The sequence below is a fragment of the Lepus europaeus genome, chromosome 2, assembly GCF_033115175.1.
Source record: "Lepus europaeus isolate LE1 chromosome 2, mLepTim1.pri, whole genome shotgun sequence".
Lineage (NCBI taxonomy): Eukaryota > Metazoa > Chordata > Mammalia > Lagomorpha > Leporidae > Lepus > Lepus europaeus.
In genome coordinates this window covers 93609866-93621387 of record NC_084828.1, presented here as the reverse complement: position 1 = coordinate 93621387, position 11522 = coordinate 93609866, and the positions used below count along the sequence as shown (strand labels likewise).

Genomic DNA, 11522 nt, shown 5'->3' with positions numbered 1-11522 from the left:
AGTACTTAATGATAAACCTGGGGACATTTGAGTTTTTTTTAAAGAGACTTTGAATTTGGCATTCTGCTGTAGAGGCAGTAACTTACTCATTACCCGGGAGGTGGTGGAATGTGGCATTGTTATGTATCGTCAAAGGAACAAAACCAATGGGAGTTAGAGGGTTAGTAATTATTATTAAGTTCATTCATTTTTCTGATAATAGTTTTTGGTGAAAACTGTCACTGGGCATTTTAGAGATGAAGAAATTGAAATTAGTGTGCTGTACATTTAGAAACTGGCAAATTCTTGTTCCTACTATCTGGAAGGCTTACACATAGGAGGTGATGATGAGTAACTTACTTGTTGGAAGAACAAATCAAAGACATGAAGATTCTAGTTTCTTCTGAATGATAGCATGTTATTCTCATGTCAGCACAAAACTTGGAATACCAAGTTTCCCTTTTCTGATGTTGTAGAGTCAAAACATTTCCCCCAAAATCTCTGACCTCTTGAGCTTGATTCACCTGGAAAGACAAAGGAACTAGAATAGCCTAAATAATTTTGAGAAGGAAAATAAAGTAGGAGGTATCATAATACCATATTGTAAGTTACTCTGGGGGCCGACACTGTGGTGTAGCAGGTAAAACTGCTGCCTGCAGTGCCAGCATCCCATATGGGCACCGGTTCAAGTCCCCGCTGCTCCACTTCTGATCCAGCTCTCTACTGTGGCCTGGGAAAGCAGTAGAGGATGGCCCAAGCCTTTGGGCCTCTGTACCTGCATGGGAAACTCAGAAGAAGCTCTGGCTTCTGGCTTTGGATTGGCCCAGCTGCAGCCATTGTGGCCATCTGGGGAGTGAACCAGTGGATGGAAGACATCTCTCTCTCTCCCTCTCTCTCTCTCCCTCTCTGCCTCTGCCTATCTCTCTCTGTAACTCTGCCTTTCAAATAGAATAAATAAATCTTTTTTTTTTTTTTTTTTTGACAGGCAGAGTGGATAGTGAGAAAGAGAGATAGAGAGAAAGGTCTTCCTTTTTGCCGTTGGTTCACCCTCCAATGGCTGCCGCGGCCGGCGCATCTCGCTGATCCGAAGGCAGGAGCCAGGTGCTTCTCCTGGTCTCCCATGCAGGTGCAGGGCCCAGGGACTTGGGCCATCCTCCACTGCCTTCCCGGGCCATAGCAGAGAGCTGGCCTGGAAGAGGGGCAACCGGGATAGAATCCGGCGCTCCAACCGGGACTTAGAACCCGGTGTGCCGGCGCCGCAAGGCGGAGGATTAGCCTGTTAAGCAACGGCGCCGGCCCATAAATCTTTTTTTTAAAAGAGTTACTCTGTAGCTACAATACTCAAGCCACTGGTATCAGTGGAGACAGACAAATAGATCAATAGAATAGAATCCAGGACTAGACCTCTACCAGTATGGCTGACTTTGGGAACAGGTACAAAAGCAATTTAATGGAAAAGAGACAGTATTTTTAAAAAATGTTTATTTTCATCTACTTGAAAGGCAAAATAACAGAGAGACAGACATACAGACATATTGAGATCTTCCATCAGCTGGTTCACTCCCCAGATGCCCACAACAGCTAGGGCTGGGCCAGATGAAAGACAGGAACCCTGAATTCCATGTGGGTCTCCCATATGGGGCTGAAGGGGCCCAATCACTCCATTCATCATATGTTGCCTCCCAGGGTGCCTTAGCAGGGAGCTGGATCAGAAACAGAGTAGCTGGGACTCAAACCAGCCCTCCAGTAAGGGATATGGGAGTCCCAAGTGGCTGTACAACTCACTGTGCCATAACACCTGCCACCAATAGTCTTTTTAATAAATTGTATTGGAACAGTTGGATATCTATAGGCAAAAGAAAAAAAAAAAAACACCTTTACCTAAACCTTATACAAATTAACTTAAAATGAATCATAAATCTAAATGTAAAATTGTAAAATTTTTATAAAAATTTATAGAAAAGTCTTCATACCTTAGGATTAGACAAAGAGTTCATAGAATAGTAAAAGCACACTATAAAAGAAAAAAAATCTAGAAATTAGACTTCACTAAAACCACAAACTTTGGTTCTGTAAATGGCCCTATTGAGAAGATAAAAACACACTGAAAAATGGAAGAAATACTTGCAAATCTTTTATTTGACAAAGGACTTGAATCCAGACTATATAAAGCACTTTCTAAACTCAACACTGGGGGGTGGGGGTGGGGACATTTGGCCTGGTGGTTAAGATGCCCATGTCACATATTGGAGTTCATAGGTTCAATACCTGCCTCTGTTCCTGACTCCAGCTTTCTACTTCCTGTTAATGCAGACCTGGGAGACAGCAGTGATGGCCCAAGTGGTTGAGTTCCTACCATCCACGTGGGAGCTCAGGATTGAGTTCTGGTTCTGTCTCTGATTCCAGCACGATGCTCTTGCCAGTGTCGGGGGAGTAACACAGCAGATGGGGAGCGTATGCACTCTTTCTCTCCGTCTCTGTCTCTCAAATAAGTAAATAAATAAAACAAAATAAATTCAGGGGCTGGTACTGTGGTGTAGGAGGTAGATGCCTGCAGCACTGGCATCCCACATGAGCGCCAGTTCGAGTCCCGGCTGCGCCACTTCCAGTCCAGCTCCCTGCTAATGTGCCTGGGAAAGCAGTGGAAGATGGCTCAAGTGCTTGAGTCCCTGCACCCATGTAGGAGACCCGGATGAAGCTCCTGGCTTCAGCATGGCCCGGCCCTGGCCATTGTGGCCATTTGAGGAGTGAACCAGTGGATGGAAGACCTTTATTTCTGTCTCTCTCTCTCTCTCTGTAACTCTGCCTTTCAGATAATTACATCCTTAAACAAATAAAAATAAATTCAGCACTAAAAGACATTACTTACTTAGGAAGTAAGTAAAAAAATCTTTTATAGTTACCTTACCAGAAAGCATGTGGGTAGCAAATAAGCACAGATGCAGTGCATCCTTCATCCTGGGAGGTAGTGTAGGTGTAACCCACAGGACACAGCATGGCACACCTATTAGAATGGCTGAACTAAAGAATGGTGCCAATATCCAGTGCTAATGAGGATGTGGAGAAACTGGATCGCATACAATTGTTGGTGGGAACGTAAAAAGTTGCTGTAGTGATTTTGATGATAACTAATGTTTGAATCATTAATAATGTCAAACTGTTCTGTATACTTCGCATGTTGTCCAAAGTTAAAACAAGATGTCAGATCTCTACCCCAAAACAAATCCAAAGTGGATATGTTTTCCAAACCCCAAGTATGGTTCCAGCAGTGATTTTTGGACCTCATTGAAGTCCAAAGGAAATTTCTGGATTTCAAAATCCATTTGTTCTGGACATAGTAGCAATGGTTGTACAACATTATGAATGTAATTAATGCCCCCTGAATGTATGCTTAACATTGGTTAATATAAAATATCCATTTAACTGTGTCATTTAGTAGCTTCCACCCAACTTACAACTGCAAGTCATTAATCTGCAATGCAGTGACGTGGCAAAGGCTGATATCAGGAGAAAATCGAATGGGATTATTGTAATGCCTTCCAAGACATGAATGTTCTTTAGTCTTTTGTTTTCTAAAGCTTTGGCTGTCAAAACAAGGCTGATCTCTCTAACTTTCTGTACCTGCTCTGTATACAGTCCCAGTATCCACTCATGCTAGATGTGTTTTCATTTTTAGTGTTTGTTTCTCCTTTCTCAACTCAATAGGTTTTTTTTTTTTTTAATTATATGCAGCATAAAAGTAAGACAAAGCTTTATTGTGTGCTTGAATCTCGGCAATCTTTAGTTCATTATAAAATATCATAGTTCCTAACCACTAAATTAAGTGTTCGCCTTACACATAGAGGCCTAAGAATGGATTCTTTTCTTGATGTTGACTGATTTTTCGTGTTGTGCTGTTAATCACTTCCTTTGTCAGAATGAAGTGATTGTGCTTCCCAGGGCTGGGCACTTCCCTGATACCAAGCAGTTATCTAAAGGTACATGACTAAGCTGTGAACCTTGATCTCTGGCATGTAGGTGGCCCCTGTGCACCAACTCGACCGCTTCATCTACCTTAAGATATGGGTTTCCTCTGTTTGTGGCAAAGAGGTGGCTTTGTGCAAGGCTCCATGTGTCTGCTGCACTGCTGAGCTTTCTCACCTGTTCTTCATTACTGTTTCTCAGTAATTGCTGGAAATATCTGTGATGATGTGAGTTACACTGTCCAGAGAGAAAGGAAAATGGGGAGATTGTGGAACATAAAGACTGCCGCAGAAGAGCACAAACTTTGAGTTGATTTTAGGGTGAATGAGGAGAGGTGTGTCCAGATTTGTGGTCTGCCTTCTTCTGCCAGTCAGATCTTGAATTCCATGTGCTTTTGTTAATCTAATTAATTCACGTTATGAGCTTTATATGTGACTTTGTATTTCAGTTTATGAGATCCTCACTGCAAGTCACGGTGAGGGAGTGGAGCTCTCTAACTCTGTAGCTGGGAGAAAGCCCTTGTTCTGCTCTCCCTGTTGCTGATGAGAGAGAGACCAGAGTGTATCCTGGCTCTTTCCCTGTGGCAGCGCTGCTTGTGAAATTTTTATCATAGAAAATTGGCCATAGAATTTGCAGTTAGTAGTGAAATAATTGATTCTCAGCCCACACTGGCAAACAGAAGATAAAACACTTTGGTAGTTAAAAACAAATTTTAGGGGTCAATGTTGTGGCACAGGGGGTTAAGCTACTGCCTGCGACACCAGCACCCCATATGGGTTCATATTTGAGTCCTGGCTGCTCTACTTCCAATCCAGGTCCCTGCTAATGCAGCTGGGAAAGCAGCAGAAGATGGCCCAGGTGCTTGAGTGCCTGCCACCCATGTGGGAGACCGGGTGAAGCCCTGGCTGTTGAAGCCATCTGGGGAGTGAACCAATGGATGGAAGATCAATCAATCTTTCTCTGTCTCTGTCTCCCCCCAGCCCTGTATAATTCTGCCTTTCAAGTAAATAAAATCTTTAAAAAAAAATTTGAGAGGCTGCCATTTTGGTACAGTGGGTTTAGCCACCATTTGTGATGTCATCTTCCCATATCAGAGCACTTGCTGCTCTGCTTCCAATTTAGCTTCCTGCTAATGTACCTGGGAAGGCAATGGAAGATGGCCCAAGTGCTTGGGCCCCTCCCACCAACATGGGAGGCCAGGATGGTGTTTCTGGCTCCTGCTTTCAGGACAGGCCCACCCCAGCCATTGGCAGCCCTCTGGGGAGTGAACCAGTGGATGGAAGATCTCTCTGTCTCTTCCTCTCTATCACTGTGTCTTTCAAATAAATAGTAAATCTTTTTAAGAAAATATCCGTGTACATATTGTAAATTTTAGAATGTACAACACAAATATCCCTTGGAATTTCTTAATTAAGATGGAGCAGTTTGAGGTTTGCGCTCTTCAATCAGTTAGCTGGGCCTCTCTCCTGCCCGTCCAATGTCCTTTAACTGCTCTCGCCTCACTCCCTGTCTGCTGGCACAGCTGGAATGCCAGGATGCCTTGGAAACGGCAGCCCGAGCAGAGGGCCTGTCCCTGGACGCCTCCATGCACTCTCAGCTCAGAATCCTGGATGAGGAGCACCCCAAGGGAAAGTACCACCATGGCCTGAGCACCCTGAAGCCCATCCGGACCACTTCCAAGTAAGTAGCACTTCCCGTCGGCCATTCACAGCTGAAGCAGCCAAAGCCATTTGGAGCGTTCAGGTGAAGATTAGAGGAGATTGGGGTGGCCTGTCTTTGGTCAGGGGATTCGTGGACCAGAGAGCATGTTTGAAACGCCGCTGGCCTGCCCGCATGTGCTAATAGCCTTGTGACTTGGGCTTTCTCTCCCTAGACACCAGCACCCCGTGGACAATGCTGGGCTCTTCTCCTGTATGACTTTCTCCTGGCTTTCTCCCCTGGCCCGCGTGGCCCATAAGAAGGGGGAGCTCTTAATGGAGGACGTGTGGTCTTTGTCCAAATTCGAGTCCTCAGACGTGAACTGTCGAAGGTAGGTGTCGCTGGTCCACCCACCGGGCCCGCAGGGTCTGAGCTAGGAGTGCGGGGCCAGCAGTGGCCTTTAAAGAGCTGAGCAGTCCAGGGGCGGGAGGGTCCCCTGGGGATGGCTTCCTCTTTGCTCTTCTGTATCTCCTATTTCACTTTAATCCTGTTTTAACCACGGGCTTTCTCTCTCTCTCTCAGCCCCGCTTCTCTTCCTGAGTCTGCGGGAGATTATGTTGCTGCCTTGTGACAGAATACATTTTTGTGGTAGCCGATTGTCATGATTAAAATCTAGTTTACAACTGTGCATTGCATCCCAGGAGCCTTCAGAAAGGGCTGGGGGGTCCCTTGAGAAAGGCCATTTGGACCCACAGACCAGCTTCATATATTCTGGGCTAGATCCCTTTGTGGGGTGGGAGGCAGGCTTGTGTGTGCCTCAGTTTCCGTGTGCTGAGCGGGTGCAGAAAGGGTTCCCCAAGCAGCACAGATGCATAGTTACCCGCAGAGGGTAGTTGGTCCTCAGAAGGTGAGCAAGTGCGCACAGAACCTTATTAAGAGGAGGCTTGTGTGAGTGGTGACAGCAACTGGAGACAAAAAGGGGTGTCAGGAGGGAGGCGAGGGGGTGTGGCTTCCCACTGGGGAGATGGGTAACGGAGGACTGTGCCCTTGTTAAGATTAGAGAGACTGTGGCAAGAAGAGCTGAAAGAAGCCGGGCCAGACGCTGCGTCCCTGCGAAGGGTCGTGTGGATCTTCTGCCGCACCAGGCTCATCCTGTCCATCGTGTGCCTGATGATCACGCAGCTGGCTGGCTTCAGTGGACCAGTAAGTTCTAACCATCCTTTCTGGCAGTCTCCAGGGGCCCGGCCCCGGCCAGCTCTAACCCTCTCGTTCCGTTGCAGGGGTTGTACTCACCACTGGCTTAGCTAGCAACCTTGGAGACAGCTCCAGGTCCGTTGAAAGGGGTCAGAGACTTTTGGAGAGAATGGTTGGCTTGTCAGCAGCCAGAGGGATGAGGGTGCAGTGTTGCCAGAGAAAGATGGACTGGATTTGCTTTCCCGGGGCGGGGATGCAACTGAACTGATTTTGGCCCTGCACAGACAGGACCGTGCTGCGTAGTCGTGTGTTGATGTGAAATGACCGTCTCAGACCGGGTCTGGGCAAGTGTGTCTTGGCAGTGCTGTGAGTGGGCAAGAGTGGTGTTGTGTGGCACAGGCCGGCGAGCTGGCCCGCGATCGGAGACATGATATCACATGTTGGATGGTTCTGTGGCCCATGAGTCCTCAAGAAACTGGAATATGGTCGAGTTTGACGTGGAGTTCCTTTCGGGTTTTGGTCTATGGTTTCAAGTGTGTGGCGAGTGCTGGGGTGACAGCTATGGTGTTTTTCCTAGTCTGTGCTAAAGCAGCATGGGTATGGGAGCCTTTGACAGCCCCACGGTTTTCCGGGCACCTGTTTCTCACACCTGCTGTGCTGCCTTACACTTGAGACTTTGATTGAATCTGTTCTCTACACATCTGCCTTGAGGCATCGGAGCGGTAGTGCTGCTTGCACTGTGTGTTTGCAGTGTGTATGAGTAAGCTGAAGCTCAGGGTTCGGGTAAGTATGTGCATAAGGTGCGTGGTGATTAGGTAAAACTAATTCACAGTTGTTACTTTCATGTTTTTTAAATGTTTGTTGCCTTTTTATAAAGTTTTGATCTCTTTTCTGAAGCAGAGAACACTTCTGGTATTGGGTTTCTATATTTCTTGACAACTAACATACTTTTATGTAAGTTTTAAGTAAGTGAGACCATAGCACTGAAATGATGTGTTGAGTTACTGACCAAAATGGCAAACACGTGCATAGAGCCAGCTTCCCCTAAGAAGAGCTTCTGTCATTGTGTCACTACAGGGCTGGTGGTTGCCCTGGCCCGTGCTAGCATTCGTTCATCAGGGTGGCACGGTATGCAGGCTGTCTGGAAAGGTCATAATGGGCTTTCGGAATTCCATTTGGCCAAGGCAAGAACTTCATTGGCTCCCCCCTAAAATACAGTTCCACGGATGGTTGGGATTTCAATTATTTTGGCTTGGTGGGAAAAAAAAGTTACCAAGGCGTGTTCAGCTTGGCAGCTTTCCAGGCACTACCCTGAGCACCTGTGTGCTCCTCAGCTGTCATTTATGATGTGGTGGCACCAGGATATTGATCTCTCAAACTCTCAGAGAAGCCAGGGAAAGCCGAGAGCCTTCCTGGAAGAGGAGACCAGCAGCACACTCTTCCTTACGCTGCCCAAAATGGGAAGAGCACTATAAGGCCAATGTCAGTTCCCAGCATTCTGTCCCCAAACACGGGAGAGGGCAGTGGGCCCTTCCATAGTCTCTTTCATTGATTTAAATTAAAAAAAAAAAATTGAAAGTGTAGACAAATGCAAATGTCTCTTGGAGCTCCAGTTCTAATACATTTCTTTTTCACTGGAAATTACAGAATCAGGCTGATTTTGAGATTAGTACCAGCAGTGAGCAGACCTCCTGTCTGAAATCCTTTCGAGGATTTATGCACATTTTCTAAGCTAGTACAACCTTCCAATTGGCTTAATGTATTCTTAATGTGTTCTCATAAAATCTCTATAAGAGCAGACTTGCCAAATATGGGCTCCCCAATATAGCATTGTTGTTTCTAGCCCCGCCCACTCCCAGGTCGCATTGAACTTTGGTAGCCATACCCAGACCAAATGAAACACAATCAAATGGTGTGTTTTGTTTTGTCTTACACTGCTGGCCAGCTGACACTGGACATTTATGCATCCAAGGTTGTGTGCAGGCACCCGGAGGTCACCATAATACTAGTGGCATACCAGAATCTGTGAGGGTACGGTCCTGACCCAGAAGCAGTAGCCAGACCGCTAAATTTACAGAGACGCCTTGGAGCCTTCTTGGATTAAGACAGTTAAAACACCAGGCCTGATCTCTGATCTGTGTGGAAAGAGTTAGCGTCCACCCTGTAGACCTGCTAGAGAGGGCTGTCTCCTGCAGCGCGGTCTCTTAGTGGATGCTAACTCGGCTCCGGGGCCTCTGGGGACAGGACAGTGCAAAGCCTTTAGAGAGGTAAGTCTCCCAGCCTTCAGCCTCTCTCCAGCCGCAGCTTGCTTGGTGCTGTCAGGATCTGGATTTGGGGGGAGTCTCTCTGTAGTGGTACCAGTGACAGAAGCTGTTCTTTAGAATTTTCAGGATGGCTGTATTCTGCGGTCAGAATGAGAGAGGCCAGCTGGGCAGAATCTCTCGCCAAGAGTTCAGGTAAGGTAACGTTTCTTCACCGGGGATGCTTTCCGCAGCCAGGCAGCTATGCTGACAGTCTCGAGTTTTCTCCCAGTTTGTTTAGATTTAAATGATACGTTGATCACTTTTTTAAAAAGCTGAGTTTTGTTTGGATTTTCTTTTTCATGAAAACCTTTTTCTTTTCTTGTACCCCATGCAAAATGGTTTGAAATGTCAATTGCTTTTTAAAAACCCTGTGTGTTGGAAAGTCTTTAATCTGCTGTTTGCTCTTTCTCCCCCCCTCCTTTGAAAGTTTTGCAAAGTGTAAACGTTCATTATGTCTTTCGCCTTCCCCGCTCTTCCCTTCTGGGAGGCGCTCATGCTATTGCCCCCGTGCTGAAATCGGCACTGTTAAGGGCTGGGGAGGAAGGAAGCCCACACAACAACCTGCTGTCCTTTCGCGCCTTCCTTTGGAGCCTGGCCGTCCGTGCCGTGGTGTGTGAGAAAACGCGTCACTGCACTGCCATCTTACTGAGTCGCTTCACGTGAGGAAAAAGGGTCTCTGGGCCTGTGGCTCAGTTCCGCCTTTTTGGATTGTGTCCTGGAAAAGAAGCCACTCTTCTTGCTAGTAAACCAGCAATGCAGCCGTGGGCAGTGGCGACCCATACAGAGGGAAGGAATCAGCCTAACAGCTGAGGGAGGGAGAGGTGGAACTCGGTAGCTCTTGGGATCTTAATATCTCCTCTCTGATTCTCTGGTCAGATTATTTACTGGGACTTGACATAAGCCTGGTTTTGGGGTTTTGGGGGGGATCTCCTAGCACCTGTGGACGTCTGGTATGACTCTCAGGAAGCACGAGAAATGCAAGCTAACTCAGAGTCTGGCTTCCGAAACACAGCGTTAGTGACCTCAGGACAGCTGGGCCTGGCCTCCATTTTTGTCCGTCATTCAGCACCGGCCCACAGCGGCCATAACCTTTTGCTGTAAGGAACTGGGGTAGACGGGTGGATGGGTTTTGAGTTAATTCTCTTTTCTTCCCTTAGGATGGGGGATCAGTTTGACGTTTCCTCTGTGGTGGTCGGTTTGATTTTGTTTTTGTCACGCTCAACTTTAGCTACAAGGACTTGAAAAGACTCTGAGGGCCGCCATCCGTTTCTCCTAGAGGCCTAGCATTCTGTATTCTGTCCTGAGCAGAGCGAGCTCCTCACAGCCTAGGGCACGAGGAGCCCCAGCAGTGTTAAGCAGAGTACCTTCCGATGGGGAGGGGGGAGTTCTTCGTTTTGTTTTGTTTTTTAATTCTCTTTCCTTAGCAGCAAGGTCTTTGTTCCTAGAGAATCCACTCCATTGCAGAATGATTGCAACTTCAGGAGCCCTAACCGATTAAGTGCTGTCAGCCTGACGAGCCACCTCGGACTCTGGAAACAGATCTTGGTTCTATTCTGTATCTCCGTGGTGTGTAGTGAAAACCACAGCCGGAGGCCAGCTGACCTGTTAGATGGCTAACCCTGTATACCTTGACTCTGTATGTGCCATTGTATGTTACTGCAATGCTCCACCTGTTGTACAGTGTTTGTGAGATGCTCTTTGCAGATGGTACTTTTATATCTATCTATTTTTTCACTTTCAATAAAAATACATTGCTCCCCACTTCCTGGTATTTGATACTGTCGCTGAATGTGCCTCGTGTGAGTGTGTGCCCCGGCGTTGCAGGACCTCAGAGCTGGAGGTGGCACTCGGTGGTTCTTGGGGGCTGGCTGCCTTCCCTCTGCAGGTGGTGTTAGACATACGCTACCTGAGGTAACATGTTTTTGTTTTTGGGAGGGAGTGGGGCGTGGGGAGGGCCCGGGGAGGGTCTCTGGATTTTTGGTGGTCTGCTTTGTTTGCTCTCTTCTGTACTATTAAACTGCTGATGTTTATTTTCAGGAATGTTTTGCAAATGCACTTCTCACTCTTCCCCAGTACAACTGTAGGTACACTGTTCCTTTTTATCAAATAAGCACGTTTGAAACGATACAAAGAAAGGTCTTGATTTCATTAAAGAACTATATCCATGTGTGCAGATACTGGAATAAGGTCAAATATATACTTTTGAGTGACCATGTGTTTAGAATGAATTTCAGCTCATGGACAGGTTTATGTTACATTAGAAAGAGCAATGCTTTTCATGGTGTCCTAACAGGCAGATTTCAAATTCGACCCACCTCCTGCCAGATGCCCTTGAGTAAACGAACTCCCGCGGGTGGTCAGTAGTACCTGGCCACCCGAGATGCGTGTCTTCCTTTAGGGCGTGCTCATCGCCACACAGCCGAGCTGCCTACTCTTTCTAACCTA

General features: G+C 46.8%; 1 protein-coding gene across 3 annotated transcripts in view; it reads left to right on the top strand.

Annotated features, from left to right (window-relative positions):
• The window catches only part of ABCC5 (ATP binding cassette subfamily C member 5), an 89969-nt gene that overhangs the window by 18377 nt on the left and 60070 nt on the right, over positions 1-11522 (top strand). Inside the window, exons 3-7 of one of the 3 annotated variants that reach the window (XM_062210486.1) lie at positions 5465-5622; positions 5816-5971; positions 6636-6783; positions 9156-9230; positions 10523-10991. In XM_062210486.1, the coding sequence (XP_062066470.1) occupies positions 5465-5622; positions 5816-5971; positions 6636-6783; positions 9156-9191 (498 nt within the window). In that variant the 3' untranslated portion in view covers positions 9192-9230; positions 10523-10991. Of the gene's footprint in view, positions 1-5464; positions 5623-5815; positions 5972-6635; positions 6784-9155; positions 10998-11522 lie in introns of those variants that run through there. The other 2 variants (XM_062210480.1, XM_062210471.1) reach the window with 2 other exon arrangements.